Source organism: Muntiacus reevesi, chromosome 6, assembly GCF_963930625.1.
Source record: "Muntiacus reevesi chromosome 6, mMunRee1.1, whole genome shotgun sequence".
Taxonomy (NCBI): domain Eukaryota; kingdom Metazoa; phylum Chordata; class Mammalia; order Artiodactyla; family Cervidae; genus Muntiacus; species Muntiacus reevesi.
In genome coordinates, this window is record NC_089254.1 from 38,131,885 (window position 1) to 38,159,876 (window position 27,992).

Here is a 27,992-nt window from a genome sequence, read left to right on the forward strand (position 1 = left end):
ACCCTGTCCTTCCCTCGCTGTGTCCACACATCTGCTCTTACATCCTCATCCCTATCCCAGCCCTGCAAATAGGTTCCTCAGTGTCCCTTTTCTAGATTGCATATGTATGTGTTAATATATGATATTTTTCTGACTTAGAGATGTTGAATTTTATATTCTTTCCCCTTCTTTTCATAGATATACTCTCATTCTTACAAGAAAATACTAAAAATCATAATGAAACTTGTTCAAGAGACTCACTCAATTTTTTTTGCTGGTTTAACCAGTATATTGATCTGCAGCCGTCTTGCAAACTGTAAAGTGAATCCAGTTATCTAAAGACAGAACAAACTAAATTAATTATCAATTTCCTTAAAAAAAAGTATAAATCCAAAATTTATTTTTACTGTTACATAGAACCTAAGGTGAAAATCTACTACTTGAAATTTATTAAATAACTAATTGGACATATTGCATAGTGCACACATAATTCTCCATAATTAAATTTTGTGTGTACATTAATGGGTGTATACAGATGTATATGCCCATGCATTTACATGCACACAAAATTCCTTTGCCCATCCTAATGCCTAGGCTTTATTTAAATTTATATTTATTCGAACTTGTTTTAAGGTATCCACAGCAACAGTACTGAATCCCAGAACTCATATACTGTCTATAAATCCTGAACTTTGCGTGATTAAGTATATATCAGTCAGAACCCATATATCATCCTTATAATTATACTTCTTGTTATTCCTTAAACTGAAATGTGACTCCTAAAATTCTGGCATATCATTTAAACTTTGAAAAGGAGAATATTAAATGAAAAGTTGAAAACTATTACTCTATAGAAAATTTAATAGATTTTTCCCTACACTGAGTATAATGAATCTTACCTCAAATGCATATATACCTGTAAAATCTTTTAATTGCTTGTAATCTTCAATGTCCCTTCATGTGAGCAGTACTTGCAGTTAAGTTATAAAATGAGCATAAAATCACATTTTATACCAAATTGTTTTAAGTAGAATGATTTCTATCATTGCTTTCCCTGACCTATGAACAATAAAAAGGTCTATAAAATTCCACATGCTAAAAACTAAAACAGAATTACTTCATCTCATAAGCAACAATAGGAAAAAGATAAATTTTCATTGATATAAAAGTAAGTAATTTATCAAGATAAATATATGCAATAAATGTTCAATAAATATGCAATAAATGTGCAAAAAATGATGCAATAAATATAACTAATAAATGTGATTGAGAAAATGGAGAGAATTTAATTTTTCTTTCATTAAAAAACTAATTTTAAACCAAACAGGTCAATAATGCAGTTGCTTACAGGTTCAACATCTAAGTACGTGCTATGTTCTTCTTCATTTGGACTTAAGCCTTCAATAGGTTCTGCAATTTCTGGACTTGCATGTAGAAAATGAGGAAGTGAAATGTACACAGGTTTTCCTGAAAGCAAGTTTTAAAAGACATATAAATACTTTTTCTTATTATATATCCCTCTCAGAAAAGATTTCCTTGAAGATAAAACTTTTTAAGTTAAAAATGAAATGCAAAGTTTGCTTTGAATATTAATTGGATGGTGAGGGTTAGAGACGATTATAGCATCTAATCACTTTTGAACAATAACAAAAGGAAATGTAACCAGTCATCCCTTAGGTGTTTATTTCCTATAAGTAAGGTTCAACTGGCCTTCTCTGGTGGCTCAGTGGTAAAGAATCCCCCTGCCAATACAGGAGATGCAGGTTTGATCTCTGGATCAGGAAGATCTCCTGGAGGAGGAAATGGCAACCCACTCCATTTCTTGATGGGGAAATTCCATGAAAAGAGGAGTCTGGCAGGCTACAGTCCATGTCAAAAAGAGTCAGATATGACTTAGCAACTACGTAACAACAGCAAAGCTTAGCTGCTGAACACAAAGTTACAACCATATGCCTTCATGTTTCAGGTAGTAATGTGTCTATGGACTGATAATTCTTTAAAGAGATTCTTCTTTCTTTCTTCACACCTACTCCAATATGAAATAGGTGAGCAAAATATGAAAAATTCCAAATTTTGAGTCATTTCTTGTTTTGGAGACTTCCTGAAATACTGATTTTTATTTACCATTTTCTAGGGTAGAAAAGTTAGAAAAATGTTAGATAAGTTGGGATGTTTAAAGTATTTTGGTAACTATTTTATTTTTATCCTAAATCTAAAAAGAGCACAGAGATTCTGCACAGCAGAGGGCACCATCAAAAATAAAAAGGCTTACCTATGTGATGGGAAAAATTATTTTCAGAACTTGTATCCCATAAGTAAGTAACATCCAAAATATACAAGGAATTCACACAACTCAAAAAAAAAAATAATCAGTTAAAAAATGAGCAAAGGACCTTAAGATTTATATTCCAAAGTAGCACAGAAAAATATCAGGGTGGTTTTATCTAATAACAACTAGCTTTTGCAACAGTGAAAATCAGAAGAAAAACAGCTTACCACCTTCTGCCATTGATGCTTTCTTTCTTTAAATTTCTTGCAGAAAGGGATCCTGGGTGAAGTTTACATTTTAAAGAATAATGCAAATTATGCCATGGATTGTGACATTGAGAACTTGAACTCACCTTCTTTGCATTTGCTAATGTCTAGCACACCATATAAGGTACAATCTTTTGAGATAACTTTTTCTGTGCAGAAACAGTGGTTGTCTGGATTTTGAAGTGGAGATGCAAAAGCCAAGGATGGAAGAGTAAATCTATACACAGGGATTCCTTTCAGATTCATTTCAGCTGAGAACACAGCATAGATAGACCTGAACACAGATACGAAAGAGCTTCATTCTGGGAAACTGAACTTCGTTCTGGAGATCCATTTTCTCCTATTTTAAATTTATATTATTGCTTTAACTTAGGAAAATTATGTAATCTTGTTAGAATTCCTGCTTAATTCTTAGGGAAAAAAAATCTTGAGAGATTTTAAGGTATACCAGAACTCAATACTTGGATATTCTTACTTTTGTTTTCAAAAGCTTCTGAGATTAATTTGTTTGTGAACTGCAATAGAGTATTTATCCCCTGAGATGGGAGTGGCAACCACTCTAGTTTTATTGCCTGGAGAATCGCACAGACAGAGGAGCCTGGGGGGCTGCAGAGCTGCAGTCCAGAGTCACAAAGAGTTGGGTATGACTGAGCGACTGACCACAGACATTTCTCATAGTTCATTTCTTCTGTGGATTAATTATCGATACCTCTCTCAAATCCTTCATTTGTGCCCAGTTTAGGTGAGGTAAAAATAAAGTTTCAATCTTCCAAACTTAACCATGGAGAGAAATTCTGCTTGAGTGTGTGCATGCTGGTGTTTAATACCTGCCTTCTACACACCCATCATTTACAGCTATTCACCATAACCTCGGCAATGTACTGCAGCCCACTATATACTTACTTTTTTTTGATACCCGGATGACCTTATTTGAAGAAATTCTGCTCTCTTCAGTTTTATAGATAAGAAAAGTTTCAGAGATCTTGAAAGCTTTCTCACACCACACAGCGTTTAGACACTACAGGATTCAAGCATATCCAGTGCCCAGTGTGGGTGTTGATGCTTGTCTGATAGCTACTGCGCCCTGCCAACTTGAATGGATGCTGTAGTGTCAGCAGAGCACATTAACATAGATCTGTTTCTGGAATACCATCATTTTAGACATTTTAAGAAAGATAAGGCATGTCTTTCTTGACTGTTACTAAGCATACTACTACTTCAGTAAAAGAGAGGAACAAATAGCTCTTGCTTGGAAATGGCAAAGAAGAAAATGATTTGCATTATGCAAAATATCCTTCTACATCTTTCAGTTTTCAGAAATGTAATAAACACAGGATGAATTCTGTATGGTGTTTATTCTTAATACATCAAAAAACTTCCTTAAATTTATTTTATTTTTCTAATATACTATTTTTGAGTGTGGTCTTCTTGATTTATCTTTTGTCACTTGGGGAAATAATTCTGACTTAGAGAAATACATCAATCTGTCTTTGGCTTACCTGCAAATGTCTGAGGAGAAGAATTGTAACACCCGGGTCTTCTCAATAAAAGGTGGAAATGAAGATGCATCTGTTTAAAAGTTGAGCCAGTGGCAAGGGATTAGATGCAGTTTGTGTCTTAAATCAAGAAATCTTGATTTCAACATGCATGATAGAAATATAATATGAACTGTAGCAGTTGTACATGTAATTTTTTAAACAAATTTATTTTTGTCATTCCTTTCTCTTTTATTAAATTTTATGTTGGATCAGTTGATTAACCATGTTTTATTAGTTTCAGGAGTATAGCAAAATGATTCAGTTATACATACACATATATCTGTTCTTTTTCAATTTCTTTTCCCATCTAGGTTAAAAAAGAATATTGAGTAGCATTCTTTGTGCTATACAGTAAGTCCTTGTGGGTTATCTGTTTTAAACATTAATAGTGTATGTATGTCGATCCCAAATTCCAAATCTATCTCCCCCTCCAAATTTTTCCCTCAGTCACTGTAGTTCATTGTCTTAAGTCTGTGAGTCTGTTTAGTAAACTCATTTGTATCACTTTTTTAAGATTCTGCATAAAAGCAATATCACATGATTTATGTCTTTCTCTGTCTTTTTTTTTTTTTTTTTTACTTCACTTGGTATGATAATCTCCAGGTGCATTCATATTGCTGCAAATGGCGTTATTTCATCCTTTTTAATAGCTGTGTAATATTCTGTTTCATGTATATACCACATTTTCTTTATCTGTTCATCTGTTGATGGACATTTAGGTTGCCTCCATATCTTGGCTATGGTAAGCAGCACTGCAGTGAATCCTGGGGTGTATATAACCTTTTGAAGTACACTTTTATCCAGATACATGCCCAGGAGTGAGATTGCTAGATCATATGGTAGCTCTATTTTTAGTTTCTTAAGAAACCTCCATACTGTTCTCTACTGTGACTGTTACCAATTTAAATTCCTACCAACAGTATAGGAAGATTTCCTTTTCTGCACATCCTCTCCAGCGTTTATTGTTAGTGGATTTTTGGGGTGATGGAGTCTGACCTTTGCGAAGTGATATCTCGTAGTATTGATTTGCATTTCTCTAGTAAATAGTGATTTTGAGCACATTTTTATGTACTTTTTGGCCATCTGTATGTCTTCTTTGGAGAAATGTCAACTTAGGTCTTTTGCCCATATTTTAATTTTTTTTCTATGTATATAGAGCATGAGCTGTTGAAAACTTTGGAAATTAATCCCTCATTGGTTGCATTGTTTGAAAATATTTTCTCCCATTGTGAGTTGTCTTTTAATTTTGTTTATGGCTTACTTTGCTGTGCAAAAGGTTTTCAGTTCAATTATGTCCTATTTGTTTATATTTCCTTCTTATTTCTATTTCTCTAAGAGGTGGCTCAGAAGAGAGACTGCAGCGATTTATATCAGAGAGTGTTCTGTGTATGCATTCCACCTATGTGTTCCTCTAAAAGTTTTATAGTATTCAGTCTTTAGTTATTTAATTTAGTTATTTAATCCATTTTGAGTTTGTGTATGGTGTCAGAGTGTTCAATTTCATTTTTTACATGCACTTGTCCCATTTTCCCAGCACCAATTATTGAGGAGACTGTCTTTTCTCAGTTGTACAGTCTTATCCACCTTGCTGTACGGTAATTGGCCATATGTGTGTGGGCTGTTTCTGGGCCTCCTTCCCTGCTCCATGACCTACATTTCTGTTTTGGTGACACTACCATACTGTTTTGCTGACTGTAACTTTGTAGTAGAGTCTGAAGTCAGGGAGCCGTCATTCCTCCAACTTTGTTTTCTTTCTCAAGGTAGCTTTGGCTAGTCAAGGTCTTTCATGTCTCCATACACATTTAAAATTTTTTGTTCTAGTTCTATGAAAAATGCAGGGATTTCATTGCGCCTTTAGACTGTGTTGGATAATATAGTCATTTTAACAGTGTTGATCTTTGAATACAATAATGAGATGTATCTTTTCATCTGTTTGTGTCATCTTTGATTTCTTTCTTCATTGTATAGTTTCAGAGTATAGGTCTTTTGTTTCCTTAGGCAAGTTTATTTCTAGGTGTTTTATTCTTTTTGATACAATGGCAAATGGGATTGTTTCTTTAATTCGTCTTTCTGATCTTCACTGTTAGTGTACAGAAATGGAATAGATTTCTGTGTAATAATTTTATAATAATAATAATTGCATATTTAGTTATCCTGCAACTTTACTGTGCTCAGATGCTCAATTGTGTCTGACTCTTTGTGACCCCATGGACTGTAGACCATCAGGCGCCTCTGTCCTTGGAATTCTCCTGGCATGAATAGTGGAGTGGGTTGCTATTTCCTCCTCCAGCAACTATAGTAGAGCTCTTCAATGAATTCAGTGGTTTTCTGATAGCATCTTTAGGATTCTTTATGTATAGTATCATGTCATTTGCAAGCAATGACAGTTTTATTTCTTTTCCAAAATGGATTCCTTTTATTTCTTTTTCTTCTATGATTGCCATGATTAGTACTTCCAAACTATGTTGAATAATGGTGGTGAGAGTCAACATCCTTTCTTGTTCCTGGTCTTAGAGGAAATGCTTTTATCTTTTAACTGTTGAATATGATCTTAACTATATTTTAACCATATATGGCCTTTATTATGTTTAGATAGGCCCCTATGTACCCACTTTCTAGAGTTTTTTTTTTTTAAATCTTAATGGATATTGAATTTTGTCAAAAGCTTTTTCTACCATCTATTGAGATGGTCATATAATTTTATTCTTTAATATTCTTTGATGTCATATATCACACAGATTGATGTCCAGATATTGCAAGATCCTTGTATCCATGGTATAAATCCAACTTTATCATGTTGTGTGATCCTTTAATGTATTGTTTGATTTGGTTTGCTAGTAGTTTGTTGAAATTTTTCACATCTGTATTCATCAGTGATATTGACCCATGGTTTCCTTTTTTGTCTGGTTTTGGTATCAGGATGATGGTATCCTCATAGAATGAGTTTGAGAATATTCCTTCTATAAATTTTTCAATAGCCTCAGAAGGATAGGTTTAACCCTTCTGTAAGTTTTCAGTAGAATTCACCTGTGAAGCCATCTAGTTCTGGATTTTTTTTGTTAGAAGTTTTTTAAGTGCAGTTTCAATTTCATTACTTGTGATTGGTATGTTAATATTTTCTATTTTTTCTTAGTTCATTCATGGGAGAGTATACCTTTCTAAGAATTTGTACATTTCTTCCAGGTTTTCCATTTCATTGACATACAGTTGCTTGTAGTTGTCTCTTATGATCCTTTGTATTTCTTTGGTGTTTGTTGTAACTTCTGTTCTTTTTCATTCCTAATTTTATTGATTTGAACTCTCTCCCTTTTTTCCCCTTGATGAGTTTGGCTAAAGGTTTATCCATTTTGATTCTTTTTAAAGAACAAGCTTTTAGTTTTATCGATCTTTTCTATTTTTTTCTTTTTGATTCTGCTCTAATTTTCATGATTTGTTTTCTTCTACTAACTTTGGGTGTTGTTTGTTCTTCTTTTTCTATTGCTTTACATGTAAGGTTAGATTGCTTATTTAAAAATTTTCTTGCTTCCTGAGATAAGATTGTATTGCTATAAACTTCATTCTTACAACTGCTTTTGCTTCTTCCCATAGGTTTTGGATTATGATGCTTTTATTTTCATTTATCTCTAGGTGTTTTTTTAATTATTATTATTTGATTTATTCAGTGATCTATTGGTTTCTTAATAACATGTTGCTTACCCTCAACCAATTTGTGTTTTTTCAGTGTTTTTCTTTTTTTTTTTAGTTGAATTCTGATCTCATAGCCTTGTGGTCAGAAAAGATTCTTGATATGATTTCAGTTTTCCTAAACTTACCAAGGTTCACTTTGTGGCCCAGCCTGTGATCAGTCCTGGAGAATGTTCCATGTGAACTTGAAAGGAATGTATATTCTGCTGCTTTTGGATGGAATGTGCAATAAATTAAGTCCATCTGGTCTGTCTTTTAAGGCCTGTATTTCCTTTGGTCTTCCGTCTGGATGATCTGTCCATTGATGAAAGTGGGATGTTAAAGTCCCCCAGTATTATTGTGTTACTGTTGATTTCTCTTTTTATGGCTGTTAGTATTTGACTTATATATGAGGATCCTCCTATTTGGGTGCATGTACATTTGCAGCTATTACATCTTTGCCTTGGATTGATCCTTTGATCATTATCTAGTGTCCTTCTCTGTCTCTTGTAAAAGTCTTTATTTAAAGTCTATTTTGTCTGATGAATGTTGCTACTCCAGCTTTCTTCTGACTTGCATTTGCATGGAATACCTTTTTCCATCCTCTGAGTTTCATTGTGTATGTGTACTTAGATATAAAGTGGATCTCCTGTAGACAGCATATATACAAGTCTTGCTTTTGTATCCATTTAGCTAGTCTATGTCTTTGGTTGGAGCATTTAATCCATTTACATTTAAGCTAATTAGCAATGTCTGTTCCTGTTTCTATATTCTTTTGAATTTGTTTTTGTAGGTCTTTTTTCTTCCCTTTCTCTTTTGTTCTGTTCTCTTGTGATTTGATGACTAGCTTCAGTGTTGAATTTATTTTTCTTTTTTGTGTTTGCATCTATTGTAGATTTTCAGTTTGCTGTTACCACGAGGATTTGATACAGCAGTCCATATATAATAAGGTTGTTTTAAGTTGCTGATGTTTTAATTTCAAGTGCATTTCCAATATCCTGCATTTGTGCTCCCTTGTTCTCACAGTTACTGGTTTGGATATCATATTTTGCATATTTTTTGTGCAGATGATTTCCTTTCTTACTTTTTTTTTGCCTTTACTGGTAAGCTTTTCCATTCTTAATTTATTTGTCTCTAGTAGTGACCTTTTCTTTTCTAGGATTTGTTGCAGATCTGGTCTGGTGGTAATGAGTTCTCTGTAAAGCTTTTGATTTCTCAGTTGCATCTGAACTATAGTCTTCTTAGACAGGGTGTTCTTGGTTGTAGGTTCTTCCCTTTCATCACTTTGGATTTATCATGCCACTCCCTTTTGACCTGCTGAATTTCTGCTGTGAAATCAGATGATAATCTTATGGGAGTTACCTTATATGTTATTTGTTGTTTTCCCCTAGTTGCTTTTAATGTTTTTCTTTGTCTTAAATATTTGTCCATTTAATTACTGTGTGTCTTGGCATAGTCCTCCTTGGATTTATCTTGCCTGAGACTCTCTGCACTTCCTGTACTACACTCACTGTTTTCTTTCCCATGTTAGGGAAATTTTCAGCTATTTACATTCATTTTTCTCTCTCTTTTGCTTCTGAAACTCTTATAAATGTGAATATTGGTGTATTTAACTTTGTCCCAGACTTTTAGACTGTCTTCATTTCTTTTTATTATTTTTTTCTTTATTCTGTTCTGCAGCAGTGGTTTCCACCATTCTTTGAGTTCACTTAGCCATTCTTTTGCCTCAGGTACGCTGCTGTTGCTTGCTTCTAGTGTATTTTTCATTTCAGTTACTGAATTGTTCATCTCTTTTTGTTCTTTTGTTTTTCTAGGTCTCTTGTTAAACATTTTTTACATCTTCTTGATCTTTTTATGAGATCATGTATCATCTTCACTTTCATTACTCTGAATTCTTTTTTTGGGTAGATCACCTATCTCCATTTCATTAAGATGTTCTTCTAAGTTTTATCTTGTTCCCTCATCTGGGACATATTCTTCTGCAACCTCATTTTGTCTAATTTTCTGTGATTGTGATTTCATTTCTGTAGGCTGCAGAATTGTAGTTCTTTTTGCTTCTGCCGTCTGTCCCCTTGGATAAGACTATCTGAGTCTGAGAGGTTTGCACAGGCTTGCTGGTGGAGGATTTTGTTCCTGCCCACTTGCAGGCAGAGCTGGGTCTAGTCCTTTTGGTGGGCAGGGCTGCACTCAGAAAGCCTGTGTGCTGATGGATGGGGCTGTGTTCCTGCCTTGTTGCTTGTTTTGCATGAGGTGTCCCGGCACTGGCGCCTACAGGTTGTTGGGTGGCGCTGGATCTTGGGGAGGAAATGGTATTCACCAGAACTTCCACTACTGGTTTTTTTATTTTTATTTTTCCCCCAGTTTGTGGAAAATAATTTTACCACCTGGCAGGTATGGAATTTGGTTTCATTGTTATTGTGACTTTGCCCCTCCTCTGTCTTGTTGTGGTTTCTTCTTTGTCTTTGGATGTAGGGTGTTTTTTTAGATGATTCTAGCATTTTGCTGATGTTGTTGTGGATGGTTGTTGAGCAGTTAGTTGTGATTTGGGTGTTTCTGAAAGAAGAGGTGCACTCACATTCTTCTGCCTTGCCGTCTTACTGGCCAGTTGATTCAGAAATTTGTATACATGTAATTTTTAAATCCTCCAATAGCCACATTTTAAAATGATAGAAGTCAGTTATATTTAACCCAGTATATCCAAAATAACATCATTTTACATATAATCAATATAAAATTAACAAAATCTCAAGATCCTGTGTGTACTTAATACTTATGGCACATTTTGGTTTGTACTAACCCTATTTCACGTGCTTAATACTGACAGGTGACTATCTGTTATCTTATTCAACAAGTCTGTATACTGTACACATTCATTGGTATTCAATTTTGTATTAAATTTTCCCACTGTTTAAAAATAAATGAAAGTTTTTTTTAAAAAATGGCCAAATCATCTGTTGTTAAAACTATGATTGTTTTCCTACCGTATCAGTAGAGTGGCAGTTTCCTGACTTTGAGGTTCCTTTACATGTCCTTTTGGCAAATGTTGTTCTTACTTTTGATTGTGATTCATTCACCTACCCTTATGGTTGATTAATATTTTTTAAATCATTTTTTGAAGTTCTCTCTCTAAGCAGAATTTCATGCAAATAGTTTGAAAATGTATACATCAAAACATGAAAGGCATTTGTTGAGTTTATTGAACCCCTACAGTGATTATTATCCATGGCACACAGTGAATATAAGAAGAAATAACTAGATAATTTCCTCCATTTACCCCACAAATGAGTATCAACAAAATGAGCTGCTGCTGAATGTATTTGTTCAAAACAGTAACACCTAGCCTTCAATTATGAATACCACATTCTTTTTCTAGTAACAGCACAAACTTTGGAATCTTCTTACACTTCACTTATAACAGAAAATCAGTAAACTCGATCCTGCCTTTAATATAATGGGCTATTGAAGATTAGCTGAAGTGCCCAGATGGGTCTCTGAATGGGCGTTACTGACAACTGCCTTCCCAACACCTTAAACATTAAAGGAAAAGAATACATTGAAAAGCTTTAAATATCATCAAAGATTCTGTCATAATGATACCAGTGGTTACCATGTGTCATAACCCTAGGATTGTGCATACTAGCAGGACTCCCTTTTTTTAAACACATTCAAGTGTAAATCAGTATTATAATTGTATACCTCTTTAAGCTTATTGGAGAAGGTATAGTAAGTGCTTCTGTCTTGCTAACAACATTGGAATCTATTCTGTTTCTTTAGACTCTTTCTAGTGTGTAACCAACAATCTCTCTCAAAGGGATCAGAATCCTTGGCCTGCCCAATATACCTCTACTCCTAGTATTTTTACTTCTGTTTTTCTCTTAGATACTTTTAACTTCATGCTTTGTTCCCAACTCTAGTTTAGAATGTTCCTTTTTGCATGTTTTTTCATGGTTAGTAACAATATCCAGTACAGGTATGTATTGGTTAACACATATGTAACCTTGATTTTGTTGCTACTGTTGTTCTTTTCTCTGTAATTATGATCTTCTTATTCAAAACAGATGGCTCCCCTTGCAAGGTTACTGATTCTTCTTCATACTGAAACCTCCACTTGAATATATGTTTTACCTTTTATAATTATGTTGATTGTTAAATTATTTCAGTTTTAAATTATTATCTATACAGTATGTACAATAGATGTGAACAGTAACTACTAACCTCTTTACTTCTGTGACCAGTAAGTCAGTTAATTAGTCTTTACAAAGCAAACATTTCCCTAGGAATGCAGTAATGGTTTATCCTTAGTGGTTAATCTTGAGACATTCCACCAAATTAGGTAGTTACTAAGACGTATAGGAATAGAGACTCTGAATTATGTTGTAGGGATACAAAAGTAGGTAAAAGCATACCTATAGAGAACATTGTCAGTATGATGATAGATTTGTGGGAGAAAAGAGGGGGTTTCATTGTGGTATTATTACAAAACAAATACCCTTACCTGTACCATTAATCATGTCACAGTAACTTGCCCAATAGGAGAGATGCCTTAGGGACAAAAAAAAAAAAAAAGGAAAGGAAAGGAAATGAACATTCACATTCCAAGAGAACCACCTCACATTAATTTGTCTTTTATGGTTCAAGTGGTGGGGTTGGTGGTTTAATTGCTAAGTTGTGTCTGACTCTTACAGGAGTCTGTAGCCCACCAGGCTATTTTGTCCGTGGGTTTTTCCAAGCAGGAATACTGGAGTGAGTTGCCATTTCCTTCTCCTGGCAATCTTCCTGACCCAGGGCTTGAACTTGGGTCTCCTGCATTGCAGAGAGTTTCCTACATTGCAGGTAGATTCTTTACCGACTGAGCCACCAAGAAAGCCCTACTTCTGCTAAAGTAATAAATATTGATTAGACTAGATGTGACAAATGCTAAATTTAAGAAATATTCTAAATCACTTGGTCTATGTTTGTTCGAAATTTTCATCTTGCTGAGGTAATAAAGTGCCTGATACCATTAAGTGGCCAGATTATAAAATAAAAACTGATAAATGTTGTTAGGAACAACTTGGAACAGACCGAGTTTTTAAACATTTTTTGAGAAATATTTATCAGAAATTTAGATCTCTGTTTAGGATTAAGTTTCTATGTTCCAGTGAGAGAAGTGGATTATTGCATAGTATATTGAGTGTTCAACTGAATAGGAGAAAATATTAAGTAGGTAACTGATGTAAACTCAGTATGAGGGAGAAGAGGGAATTGTGGAGGAGCAAAGAAGCAGATGTTTGATTAGTAGTGACTGGAAATGTAGATAATCAATTGATACTTTTCCCCTCTTTTAACTTTGCATGAACTGACATTAAAGTAGAATGGAGTTTATTAATTTATACTCTGGTATTTCATGAGATATACATATATCTGGAAACAATACAAACAATAATAGTGATAGTTTCTCTGCAGTCTCAGAAATTTTTTCATGATAGAAAATGGGTTTTTCACTCTCCTAACATATCATGCCCTAAGATGTCAAGGCAAGCTGTTGCTGCTTTTTGAAACAGAATAAACTGTCAATCATGCTCAGTCTTGCCATGGTCAGTTAAATTAACCTTATCTTAACCTTAAACTCATGTGAAATTCTTATTCCAATTAGGAGCACTCAGTAACTCCTCAAAACCTCTCTGTAATATTGAAATTAAAGAAATGCTCACTGTACTCAGTATATGAACACTGTGATGATATCCCATAAAATGAGCATTTAGATGTGTTTTGTTCCCTCCATTAGATTTTCCTGTAAAAAAAAAAAAATGTGACTTTGGACTCTGTAGATGAAAAAGGAATATGAGTAACTATTTAACTGTTTAATGCAAATTTTATATAGGAACTCAGTGTGAGGTAATGCTTGCTTAATTAATAAAAATATTTCATCTCTTGATTTTGATTATTCTTTGTCAGGAAATCACTGATCTAAAACTCATCTTAACTTGGAGGAGAAAAGTCTTTTTGCCCTTGGTATTTATTGGGATTCTTCCTATTTTAGACATACAACAGATTAGATGTACTCCAGATAAGCAGGCGGGAGCTAGAGAAAAGTAGGAAATTGTGGCTATGTGAACATATCTCATTTTACTACTACTTCACAGGATATGTGCTCTTTATTTTCAAGTTCAATATGTCAGTTTTAGAACAGGAAATAATAATTCTATTTTATATTGATAGACTTTTTTTTTTTTAAAGCTGAGTTATTTTAAGAACATTTGGAAGGGGAAAGTCACAAAAGTTGTGGCATGGATTCATTAAGCTTCCATCTTTATAGACATGTTTAATCATGTCACTGGAAAGAATGATATTTTTATTTCATGCTCAGTAAAACAACAATAAAGCAACAGTATATTTTCCTAGCTCCTGGATGATGAGTTGACATATTGATATTCTTCCTTTTAATTTGCTGTTATGTAATTGAAGTGTGCATGAAAACTCTGGTTATGCAACACAGATCAAAGCAGCCCCTTTAGATTTCTGTGTATAAGAGACCTATTCATAAAGGTGAACCCTCCAGTGGGGCTGATACTCAGCGGCTATGTACCAGTGTGACTTTTAGTCGTCACAACTAAAGGGTTAATGCCTGGTAGACCAGGAGTTTCTAAGGGCCGAGATACAGGCAACTCTGTTCCACAGATTGGTGCCTGTGCCTTACCAGTTAGTAAATAAGTTTCTTGCCTGCCTTAAAGCATCCTAGTGACACACACGCACACACACACACACACCTTACTTTGCCTGTATACTTACTTTTTGCCTTTGTATGTGTCAATTATGCCAACTTTGCTTATGTCATCTTTCCCATTGAAAACTTTATAAACTCCATCTGCAGTGTTGTTGTACTGAAGAAACACATACAAGAAAAAACTGCTTCTAAAACAAGCCAAAGTTTCCAAATTGTAGTATATAATTAACTCACTTTTGCATTTCTCAGACACTGGCTGTTCACAGTTATTTTATATGATTTGAAATATATAAGTGATTAATTTTTTAAATTACTGATTTTTAATATTTTATAAAAGCAAGATATAAAAGGTGTCCAGAAATAAGTGCTAGATGCTGAGATAAAGGAAGAAAACAACTATCAGAAGCTGACACGATCCAACTCTAGTACTCTCTTGTAATTAAGCCAGAAAGGCCATTTTGATCACTAGTCCTGTTATATTGGGGTGAAGGGATAGTTAACAAAACCTATGAGAAAAATGACAGCTTTCCTGAAGTTTTCTCAATGTTATGATCTCTAATATGTGGTTACTAAAATTTAGGTACACAAAATTAAAAATAGAAATAGCCAAGAAAAGAATTGAGTATTTTAGGTAAATAATAATTGAATTTATTATCCTTTAAGGCTTCTCTACTTAAATTTAATTGATATATAACCTTGCAATCCTAAAAGTCATATCAAGTAAAATAATTAAAGAATATTACTGATATCTAATAAAATGCCAAATGAATTCACATTCAATATTAAAATGTAGTAGTTAACTTGTTCTTTTCATGGCTCAAAACATTAACTAAGTATATCACCAAGTTCATATCTTCTTAAATTTCCTATATGTCATTTCATGACATTTGTAGATGTTTTTATCAACTAACTCTATGAACATATGACATTGCTGATTTATCCTTCTTGTTCTGTGGAATTTCAGGTAACTTTTAAATTTACATTAAAACAAACTTGTAAGAGGGCTAGAGAAGGAAGAATGGTATGATGAATACATTTCATATAAAAATGGGGATTCAATCTGATTGTTCATAGATAGAAAACCAAAGTCAAAACTGTATTCAAAGTTTTTCCACCCTACAATTTAATTTTAGACAGTTTATATATTTGTCAAAGAATGGAAACTTGATTAAATGCTAGTTTAATTTTAATTAGTAAATTCAGAGAAGTAAATTTTCCCAGCTAGGAAAGATAAAACTATGTGAGATAGACTTTGAAATAGTGAGAATATTTATTAGGGCTAATAAACTAATAGGGTTAAGAAATAGGGTTAACACACTAAATAATAAAGCTGTGAATTACCAATGCCATTATATTTATCTGGTTAAAGTCTAATAATATTGACATTCATATTGTTACTCACGGGATAGAATGAACCAACTGTATTAGTAGGATGTGGAACCAAATTCAAGAATGGATCCTTGTAGGCCCACTAGTATATATAGTTCCTTCAAAGTTCTCTTTTGAAACATGACAATTTGACTTTTTGTTAAGTGAATTGAGTATTAAACTTTTAAAAGTGACTTTTAAGAACTGAGAGTATGTACTCTGAGATCAGAAATATGGTTGACACATTAAATGATAAAAAAAATTATGAACTGTCAATATGATTATATTTATCCAGTTAAAGTCTAACAGTATCAACATTTATAATTGTTACTCACAGGATAAAACACACCAACTGTTGTAGCAACAGGATATGGAACCAAATTCAAGAATGGATCTGTATAGCCCCACAATAGTTCTTTCAAAGTTCTGTTTTGAAACATAGAAGATTTTGACTTTTTGATAAGTGAGTTGAGTATTCCTTGAATAAATGTATTTGGATAGAGATGTGGTGCAGCCTGCAAAAAAAAAAAAAAAAAAAAATCATGGTTTAAGACACCGACTGCAGTATCACTTTCTTAACAAATAAATATCAATGTAAGAATTAAACTGAATAAAACAAGCTCCAGCTATCTTTAAAATGACTGCCAAATCTAGCCAGGGCTAAAAGTATATTATTTCTTCTTCTCTTCATGATTGCGTTTCTCTGTGGTTGTGTGGGCCACAGGAAGAAGAGTTGCAAAGTTAAGTCCTACTTTTGGACACATTTTATTTGCTTCTCTCATTGGTTATTGATTTTGGCTGTGCTGTCTTCACTGCTGTGCAGGCTTCTCTCTGGCTGCCTTGAGCAGGGCCAGTCTCTACTGTGGTGCGCGGGCTTCTCACTGTGCTGGCTTCTCCTGACGCAGAGTATGGGCTCTAGGGTGTGCGGACTTCAGAAGTTGGGGCCTGTGGGCTCAGTAGTTGCGGCTCCTTGGCTCTAGGACACATGCTCAACAGCACAGGCTTAGCTGCTCTGAGGCATGTGGGATCTTCCTGGACCAGGGATTGAACTCATGCCTCCTGCATTATCAGGCGGATTCTTTATCACTGAGCCACCAGGGAAGCCCCATAAATCCTACTTTTTAAAATGATACACTCTAAGTGGTCTTCTAATCAGTCTTCAGTTGATTATTCTATGATCTTGTCATCTTTCCAAATGATCATAATTAAAAATAATAGCATAAGAAAGCATTTTTATAAAGGTGGAAAAAAAAGATATCTAATGGTAGCTTTAATCATGAGATTATTTACAGTTGGATTCTAGAGTAATTTTGCTGTTTGTCTACTCACGGCTACAGCCAGGTTGAGAATGGTGAACATGTCATCCTCAGTTCCAACTGATAGCGAGGGTTCGAAGATGGCACCGTTGGGCTGTAGGAAAGAGACCGTGTGGTTCTCAGAGTCCTGGGTTATATTTTCCTTGGCTAGATAACGAACTCTGAAACACAAGAGTAACTAAAACTCAAAAGAGTTGTTTCAAATGAATGTCATTCATTTCAACAGAAGTTAAAATTCAAAATAGTTATTTCAAATGAATATTAATTCTCAAATGCCATTCATTTAAGCAGTGATTATTGAGTACAAAGATTATGTCAGAGATTAGACTAAAGAAGTAGGTTAAAATGATAAATAGGCCAATGCCAAGCCTCCAGCAAATTAGAGAGTCTTAGGTGTGCATAGCAGAGGAGAAGGAATATGTGTCATTGTAGGAGTTTACACAGATTCTGTGGGAAAGCATGGAACAGGTACAAAGTCAGGCTAGGGATTATGGTGGGGATAACGGACAGGATACAATTCCATCTTAAGTGTTCCGAGTGACAAATAGAAGCTTAGTTAGGTAAAATGGGATAGAAAATAGCATGTTTTAGGTAAATGTGTTATTTTAGTAATTCAGATGTTTCAATATGGTTGGTTTAAGGAGTAAGGAGAGTGGTGGAAATAAAGTGATTAGGTTAAGATCTGGACCGTAAAAGGGCTGCATCCCTTACTGAAATGTTTAGCTTTTATCCTGAGGGCGAGGAGAAGAAAGAGAGTTTTAAACAAGGGAATAGTAAGAGCATGTTTTCATATAAGAGAAAGACTGTTCAAAGTGCACAGACTTTCCTGTATTGGCTTTTCCATATTTTCCAATGTTTTAATGAGAAATAAAGATGCTAGTGAAATATACTTTCCACTTTACAGATCATTTCCCCTCAATGCCTCCCCCATATATTGTTAAACTTATTACATATAAGCTTCTCGCTCTAAACACCTCTGGCAAAGTACCATCTACCTTTAGGAAAGAGGTGAAGGGTGGTTTTATGGGGAAAAATCTTTTGGAAGTAAAAGATATTTAGTGAGATGAAGTAAGGTATACATTATTCATTGCTCTATCATTTATCTGAACATCTATTATGTGAGGTTATGGTAGATATCTGTTGTTATCTGACTAAGGCAAACACTGAAAAAACATGAAACAAGTGTGGAAACAAAAACAAACCAAAGAAAACTTGACTTGATTTCAATCAGGTATAATAAAATTGTAAATTCCTGTAGGATAGGTATTATGTGTGTTTTGTATGCCCAAGCAGTATCTGGTAAATGGTAATTTCTTGGTAAATATTTTAGAATAAATAAATAATGGTTCATATTCTTTAAAAAGTGAATTAACAAAAATATAGAAATATATCTTATTTCTAATATAATTTCATTAAAGCATTATTGTTCACTATTCTTGGAGTACTGCAGACACACAGAATACAAAAAGAAAACAGCAGCCAGGATAGTCTATTACTACTCAATTATTATTCCCTCTTAGAAAATTATATTTTAAACTTAGATTACATATTATTAAAATTTTAATGTTAAAATGCTTTAATTTTCAGGAGATTTATATATATATATATATATATATAATAATAATTGAAATAATAGCAAAATAGTTTTGACCCTAATTGTTTTCTTAGTTGTAGTTACAACACTGTACCAGTAGATGGCAGTCACTAAGAGAAAAATCCTTTAAACTGAGGTCTGTGTTTAAAATGTACTTTTAAAAAGAGAACATAATCACTCAATTTTGGTTTAAAAATTAGACTACACACAGGTCCTAGAAAGTGTTGGTTAATGAGATCAAAGGGAGGAGTTCCCCTCTACTTTAGCCCAAGATTGGTTTCTGTGTACCCCTACCAAAGCAGAAGAACATAAAAAATTATATTGGATCTGAGAATATTTTGAGGGAATTAACCAGATCTTCAAAGAATTGGCATAGGTTGGAATAGACATAAGATCTCAAACTAGATAATTTTATTCTTTGACCCATGTCACATCTTGCCAGAGTTTCATCAGCCTCACATTAGCAGCCAAAGCTAAATAAGCCTGTGCTTCTGTTTGAGGAGGGACATCCTTCTCCACTGGAAAAGGTTGGTTTCCATTCCAATCCCAAAGAAGGGCAATGCCAGAGAATGTTCAAACTACCACACGATTGCACTCATTTCACATGCTAGCAAGGTAATTCTCAAAATCCTTTAGGCTTCAACAGTGTGTAAAACCAAGAACTTCTAGGTGTACAAGCTGGATTTAGAAAAGGAAGAGGAACCAGAGATCAAATTGTCAACATCCCTTGGATCATACAAAAAGCAAGGGAATTCCAGAAAAACATCTACTTTTGTTTCATTGATTACACTAAAGCCTTTGGCTGTGGATCACAACTAACTGTGGAAAATTCTTAAAAAGATGGGAATACCAAACCACCTTACTTACCTCCTGAGAAACCTGTATGCAGGTCAAGAAGCAACAGTAAAAACTCGGCATGGCAAAAACTGATTGTTTTAAAATTGGGAGAGTAGTACATCAAGGTTGTATATCGTCACCCTGCTTATTTAACTTATATCACAGCACATCATGCAAAATGCTAGGCTGGGTGAATTACAAGCTGGAATCAAGATTGCTGGGAGAAATATCAATAACCTCAGAGATGCAGATGACACCACCCTAATGGCAGAAAGTGAAGAAAAACTAAAGAGCCTCTTTATGAAGGTGAAGGAGGAGAGTGAAAAAAAGCTGGCTTAAAACTCAACATTCAGAAAACTAAGATCATGGCATCTGGTCCCGTCTCTTCATGGTGAAATAGATGGGGGAAACATGGAAACAGTGACAGACTATTTTCTTGGGCTCCAAAATCAACTGTGGAAGGTGACTGCAGCCATGACAGTGACACTTGATCCTTGGAAGAAAAGCTCTGACAAACCCAGACAGCATATTAAAAAGCTGACACATTACTTTGCCAACGAAGGTCACCCTAGTCAAAGCTATAGTTTTACCAGTAGTCATGTTCAGATGTGAGAGCTGGATCCATAAAGGAGGCCGAGTGCCGAAGAATTGGTGCTTTCGAACAGAGATGCTGGAAAAGACTCTTGAGAGTCCCTTGGACAGCAAGGAGATCAAACCAGTCAATCCTAAATAAATCAACCCTGAATACTCGTTGGAAGGCCTGATACTGAAGCTCCAATACTTTGGCCACCTGATGTGAACAGCTGACTCATTGGAAAAGGCCCTGAGCCGAGAAAGATTGAGGACAGGAGGAGAAGGGGGCGACAGAGGATGAGATGGTGGGATGGCATCGTTGACTCAATGGACTTGAGTTTGAGCAAACTCTGGAAGATAGTGAAGGACCCAGAAGCCTGACTTGCTGCACTCCATGGAGTCGCAAAGAGTTGGATATAACTGAGCGACTAAACAACAGCTTTCCTCCACTTCCAGTTTCAACTGAATTCAGGGAATTGTTGGGAAAAGCTATTAACTTTTCCTGAAATGTAGCCAGTCATTTTCCTATTAGTTAAGGCATTAACAGACACTAAGAACTCTGTTTTATTGACCTAATTAGACAAAATAACTCATAGTTAATCATAAATCCTTTAATATTGTTATATATATACAAATTAATTGTTTGTGTGCTTTAGTTGCAAATCTAACTTCTCTTTCCAACCCTCACCTCTTTGCTTCTCCAGGTAAATCAATTACATCTTACTCATTTCACTTTTATCCCTTAGAGAGAGAGGTTCACACCTCTAAGAATAAAATATATATTAACTGTCACCTATCAGAGCAGGACTAGGAGAGGAGTCAGTATTGTGTTTTTCTATGCCACCATTAGTATCCTTAAAAGTTAAAACATAACCTCTCCAAACAAACAAAAAATTAAACAAAAATCATGGTAAGTTCTCAGATTCATTATTCTCTTTTCTTACATGCCATCCGTTCACTCAGTTCTGATTTTTAAAGTTGCGCTTAGATTCTTATTAGGTCATATGTGAATTCTAGATTTTCAGATGCACACATCATAGCTACAACATTTTTTTTGAAATAAGATATTCACATAGGCTTTTGATAATGCCATAAGAACTGTAAGACTCTGAAAAAGATAAAACTTTATTTGAAGGTAAGATTTTTTTCTGTAACAATGAAAACCAGGTAATCTCTGAGAGAGTTGTGAATAGTCATAAGCGTATGCCTGGAGCTGGGACACTTGAGGATAATTGCTAGGACAGAGTAACACTGCGGGACTCCACAGCTTACATTATGTGTTATGGCAGCAGGCATCCCCTCCCAACTACTCTTACTTCATTATAATTGAGTGTGAGTTGTTGATATAGAAATATATTAATGCACAGAAAGGAAAGAAATTATGTGTTTACAGACTATCTAAAACAAGGAAGAAAGTAAAGCTATGAATTAGAAGAAACTATTGAAAATATGATATTTTTTACTTGACCATGGCATATAATTAGTTTTAATTATTCTTGAGGAACAATAAAAATTTTTATAACAAATGATACAACAGGACTTAACTCTGCTCCCATATGGGCACCATAAATATATTCCTAATATCGTGATAAAGTTAGTGTTTTTGGCACCTCTGTCCCTCCTTTTCTTACTTTGATAGTTAGAAAAGCATAGTCTATAATTTAGATAGGAGAAATTTACTCAATAGTGTAAGAGTTAATAATTCCCAAGTTTGTATAAATTACTACATATCCCCTGGTTTCAGTTTGTTTAATTTAAACTGGAAATGTTCTGGCTAATTATTTTCCCTAGTTGTAATAGTCACCCTGCTTATTTAACTTATATGCAGAGGACATCATGAGAAACGCTGGGCTCGAAGAATCACAAGCTGGAATCAAGATTGCCGGGAGAAATATCAATGACCTCAGATATGCAGATGACACCACCCTTATGGCAGAAAGTGAAGAGGAACTAAAAAGCATCTTGATGACATTGAAGGAGGAGAGTGAAAAAGTTGGCTTAAAGCTCAACATTCAGAAAACTAAGATCATGGCATCCGGTCTCATCACTTCATGGGAAATAGATGGGGAAACAGTGGAACCAGTATCAGACTATTTTGGGGGGCTCCAAAATCACTGCAGATGGTGACTACAGCCATAAAATTAAAAGACGCTTACTCCTTGGAAGGAAAGTTATGACCAACCTAGATAGCATATTAAAAAGCAGAGACATTACTTTGCCAACAAAGGTCCATCTGGTTAAGGCTATGGTTTTTCCAGTGGTCATGTATGGATGTGAGAGTTGGACTGTGAAGAAAACTGAGTGCTAAAAAATTGATGCTTTTGAACTGTGGTGTTGGAGAAGACTCTTGAGAGTCCCTTGGACTGCAAGGAGATCCAACCAGTCCATCCTAAAGGAGATCAGTCCTGGGTGTTCATTGGAAGGACTGATGCTGAAGCTGAAACTCCAATACTTTGACCACCTCATGCGAAGAACTGACTCATTTGAAAAGCCCCTGATGCTTTGAGGGGTTGGGGGCAGGAGGAGAAGGGGTTGACAGAGGATGAGGTGGCTGGATGGCATCACCGACTCGATGGACATGAGTTTGAGTAAACTCCAGGAGTTGGTGATGGACAGGGAGGCCTGGTATGCTGCAATTCATGGGGTCACAAAGAGTCAGACACGACTGAGCGACTGAACTGAACTGAGTTCTAATAGTCTAATGTTTGGTCCAGAAGTATGTTGAATTATTAAGGCATACAAGATATTTAGTCTCAATAGTGGATAAATTATAAAAATGAAACTACTGAATAAATAAAAACACCCTTAAGACCTGGAAAATAGTTTGAATAGAAATCCTTAGCAGGTTTTGTGGTTATGTAAAATCAGTTTAATGTTGTGGTTCTCAAAATTGAGTATGTGTTGACATCCTCCAGGGTATTTGTAGAATTCATTACTGGGGCCAAAACTCAGAGTCTCTGATACATTTGGTCTAAGGTGGGATCTGAGAATTTGCATTTCTCCCTAGTTCCCAGGCGATGCTGATGTTACTGGTCCAGGAGTCACACTTTGAGAACACTCTTATAACCCACACTTTCAATTTTAGGATTTTAAAATACTCTGATTTTACATATTCTGGATAGATTTTTTTCCTATTTAACCTGCAGGTTTTAGAGGTATTTAGAATATACGTCACAAGTAAAACTCCTATAACTTCTTAAAAGTTAATTGATGCTGGTAAACTCATAATAAAGTATGTATTTCTTATCATTATTACATATTTAGGGTTTTAAATAGGCAGAAACAAATATTTCAATGTAGATTAATGGCAAGAAAGTAATGAGTATGTCCAATACAGCAACAGGTGTCAAGTGAAAGCTTTTTCAGAAATACATATGATCAAGCGAAGAGTGCCACTTATTGTGGGGACTCACTCACCTGTATGTGTAAGGACCCCTTTGCTTAACTTTAACTTTGCTGCTATGAACTGCCACTTCCTCTGGATTCTGTACATCGAATATCCAGAACTGTCTATAAACACGTGTGTCTGTTTTAACCCAATTTTTAAAAGCAATTGTACCTTCTTCAAGGACAGCTTCCTGTGAAAAAGAAAACAACTTTGGGTTATTTCTTTGTCGTCAGTATAGGCATTTGTGGGAGTTGCAAACCTTTAATTATCCAGTAAAAGGGCTAAACTCAAGTATCTTGTTCATGAGAACCTTGGCAACCTGCCACATGCTTGCAACAGAAATGCTTTCAGCACTTTATGATAGCAGTCTCTTTTAGTCAACAGTTTACAAAGAGAATCGTGTGATATTGCAGACATGTCTGATTATTGTAAGGCCAACCATCGGCAAGCTTTAGAGGGACCTTATGACAGTATTGTGATAGCTTATAATACAATTTATTAAGAAATTTTTATTAAAACTTTTCTAAAAAGTTCTTATCAGGTCAAACATTAACTTCTCTTTTGCCTTCTGTGAGTTGCACTGAGGAAGGAAAGGAAAAAAATCCAATGGTATTGAAGCTTTTTCACTTTTCTACAGAAGCTGGATAATTCAGAAAGAAATCACTTAACATTTGTTAAATTAAGGAAAACACAAATCTGACTTCTCCCTTCAAAATCCTACTCAGTGTGGCTCCCCTAATTCTCAATATATTTACAGCAACATATTAGTACATATTTCTAGAAATTATGACAGTCTAATTCATTATATTTAGGTTACTACATTTTAGATAAAAGGGCAAATGAAGGTTTCTTATTATTCTTTGTGAAATCCATAAAGAATGTTAAGAATCATGGATGTTCCTTGTAGTAACAATACACAAATAGAGAAAATACCAATGACAGAATCAGAAAACTCTGCATGAGAAATCTCTCCCATACTTCAGGAGTTGAGACTACAGAGAGTCACCAAACCCTCGTGGGTCAACTTCATTATTTGTAAAAGGAGGGAGTTATCATAGATGCCCTCCCAGTTTCCTTCCAAGGCTTTCCCTCTCTGAGCAGGAAGCCCAGGAAGCTCTAGTAGCTAATGCATACGAAGGTGACTTTGTAGCAGACAGTGTTTCCAGTTAAGTACCTTGGAAGGAATACTATGGAGGTGTAAGGCTTCAGTTTACCTTAGTCCTGGAGGAAGAGGGAGAACAGTGTTTCACAGAAAGCCAGCCTAAAAACACCCGTGAACTCAAGGATAATCTGACTTTTTCATTCACCAGGAAGCATCAGTTCATAGAATGAGGGGTCAGGAAAGGACACTGAACATTAGCACGTTTTCTGGGAGAGCATGCTGAGGCTGAGAAACGTGGTGTCTGGCCCAAGGGTCACCGAGGCAAATACCTAGAGGTAGAATCATGACAAGGATCCTAGGCTCTGGCCCTTTGTTTACTATACTTTTACTCTGTGCTTTTACTAATTTTTTTTTGTTTGTTTCTGTCATCTCTGCACTTAGTTGATAGTAGTCAAATTAAGTTTCGTATCTTCAGGATACTTTACTTATTGCTTAATGGAGAGAATAGGGAATTCCTTAGAGATGAACAGTATCAGCCAAAATGCCAGTACAAATACCTGTGCTGTCATAATCCTTTACACTGGGTACATTGCAGCCGCTAAAGCTTTGTGAGACTGTTTTACTTTTTACAAGCAATTGTCCTTGAAGAACTTTTTCTTTGCTCCTAAAAAGTGTTTATTTCCATAGCAAACCCAAAATTAAGACAAAATTACTGCTATTCTTCTAAATGTAAAGATGTTTACCCTAAATGATCAGGGTGTTATAGCTGGAAACTATATGGAAACCGAAGCTATATTCAGTTCAGTTGCTCAGTCATGTCCGACTCTTTGCAACCTCATGAATCACAGCACGCCAGGCCTCCCTGCCCATTACCAACTCCCGGAGTTTACTTAAACCCATGTCCATCGAGTCGGTGATGCCATCCAGCCACCTCATCCTCTGTCGTCCTCTTCTCCTCCTGTCCCCAATCCCGCCTGGCATCAGGGTCTTTTCCAATGAGTCAACTCTTTGCATCAGGTGGCCAAAGTACTGGAGTTCCAGCTTCAGCATCAGTCCTTCCAATAAACACCCAGGACTGATCTTTAGGATGGACTGGTTGGATCTCCTTGCAGTCCAAGGGACTCTCAAGAGTCTTCTCCAACACCACAGTTCAAAAGCATCAATTTTTCAGTGCTCAGCTTTCCTCACAGTCCAACTCTCACATCCATACATGACCACTGGAAAAACCATAGCTTTGACCAGACGGACCTTTGTTGGCAAAGTAATGTCTCTGCTTTTTAATATGCTATCTAGATTGGTCATAACTTTCCTTCCAAGGAGTAAGCGTCTTTTAATTTTATGGCTGTAGTCACCATCTGCAGTGATTTTGGAGCCCCCCAAAATAGTCTGATACTGGTTCCACTGTTTCCCCATCTATTTCCCATGAAGTGATGAGACCAGATGCCATGATCTTAGTTTTCTGAATGTTGAGCTTTAAGCCAACTTTTTCACTCTCCTCCTTCAATGTCATCAAGATGCTTTTTAGTTCCTCTTCACTTTCTGCCATAAGGGTGATGTCATCTGCACATTTGAGGTTATTGATATTTCTCCCGATCATCTTAGGCTATTTCAAATGCTTATTTCAGGGTGATAGCTTATAGTGAACGATGTTGGATTTGTGATTTCTGAAGAAGATGTAGCTTAGAGACCAGGGACCAAGCTTCAGACACTCAGAATTTTGTGTGGCAGAAGTTTTATTACAATGAAAAAGGACAGAGGAAGCTTCTGACATAGACAACAGGAGAGGAATGGAGGCTGCCCCACTTGCTACTCTTATCAAGGTCTTATATACTTTTTCAGTTGGTTACTAACAATAGAATGATCTTACCAGACTCACTCCCACCATATCCATCTTAAGATAATAGGACTAACAATAGAAAGGTCTTACCAGACCCCAAAGAAGATGTCCTTTTCATCATAGGGGACTGGAATGCAAAAGTAGGAAGTCAAGAGATAACTGGACTAACAGACAAGTTTGGCCTTGGAGTACAGAATGAAGCAGGGCAAAGGCTAATAGAGTTTTGCCAAAATGCACTTGTATAGCATACACCCTCTTGTAACAAGACAAGAGAAGGCTATGCATGGACATCACCAGATGGTCAATCCCAAAATCAGATCGATTATGTGCTGTGATACGAGACTCACTTCAGATCTGAAAATTCACAGACTAAATTAGGGATGGAAAAGGGTATTTCATGAAAATGAAATGCAAAAGAAAGCCAGAATAGCAATACTTACATTAGACAAAATGGATTTAAAAATATAGACTGTTACAAGAGAGAAAGATATTCCATAATGATCAAAGGATCAATCTAAGAAGATATAATACTTGTAAATATATATTCGCCCAACATAGGAGCACACAAACATATAAGGCACATATTAATGGACATAAAAGGAGAAATCAACAATAACACAATAATAATAGAGGACTTTAACAACCCTCTTACATCACCTCTTACATCATATAGATCATCCATATAGAAAATCAATCAGTAAACACTGGCCTTAAATGACACATTAGACCAAATGGGCTTAATTGATATACGTATGTGTGTATACGTATATGTGTATACATATATGATATATATATATATATATATATAAACATTCCACTTGAAAACAGAATACACTTTCATTTAAGTTGCATCTGGAACACTGTCCAGGAGAAATTCCATACTAGGTTACAAAAGAAACCTTGATAAATATAAGAAAATTTAAATACTGTTAAGCACCTCTCCCAACAATGTGATGAGACTTGAAATAAACTGAAAGGAAAAAAAACTGCAGAAATTTTTTTTAAAAAATCACAGAGAAGCTAAACAGTACGATACTAAACAGCCAGTGAATCACTGAAAAAATATAAGAGGAAATAAAAATTACCTAGAGACAAATGAAAAGGAAAACGTGATCCAAAACCAGTGGTTTGTAGCAAAGGCTCTTCTAAGAGGAAAGTTTACAAGTTTACCTCAGGAAACAAGAAAAAAATCTCAAACGACCTAAAATTACACCTAAAGAAATTAGAGAAAGAACAAAAAGTAGAAGCGAAGGCATCATAAACATCAGAAATAGAAACTTAAAATATACAGGTCAATGGAACTAAAAGCTGATTCTTTGAAAAGATAAAGTTGATAATCCTTTAGCCAGACTCATCAAGAAAAAAACAGAAATGGTCTAAATCAGTAAAATTAGAAATGTAAAGTTGGAAGTTATCACTGACACCATAGAAGTACAAAAGATCATAAGAGGTTACTGTGAACAACTGTGTGCCAATAAAATGAACAGCCTAATCTAAGAAATAGACAAATTCTAAGATACAGTATCTCAAGACTAAACCAGGAAGAAATAGAAAAT

General features: G+C 35.2%; 1 protein-coding gene across 1 annotated transcript in view; it reads right to left on the reverse strand.

The window, feature by feature from the left end:
- The window catches only part of LOC136170441 (platelet glycoprotein 4-like), a 42,002-nt gene that overhangs the window by 8,005 nt on the left and 6,005 nt on the right, over positions 1-27,992 (reverse strand). The window contains exons 2-10 of the mRNA XM_065938612.1: positions 23,527-23,687; positions 17,119-17,266; positions 16,125-16,304; positions 14,487-14,578; positions 12,211-12,257; positions 4,014-4,083; positions 2,601-2,788; positions 1,328-1,446; positions 241-314 (exon numbers count right to left, since the gene is read on the reverse strand). Coding sequence (XP_065794684.1) covers positions 241-314; positions 1,328-1,446; positions 2,601-2,788; positions 4,014-4,083; positions 12,211-12,257; positions 14,487-14,578; positions 16,125-16,304; positions 17,119-17,266; positions 23,527-23,687 — 1,079 coding nt within the window. The remainder of the gene's footprint in view (positions 1-240; positions 315-1,327; positions 1,447-2,600; positions 2,789-4,013; positions 4,084-12,210; positions 12,258-14,486; positions 14,579-16,124; positions 16,305-17,118; positions 17,267-23,526; positions 23,688-27,992) is intronic.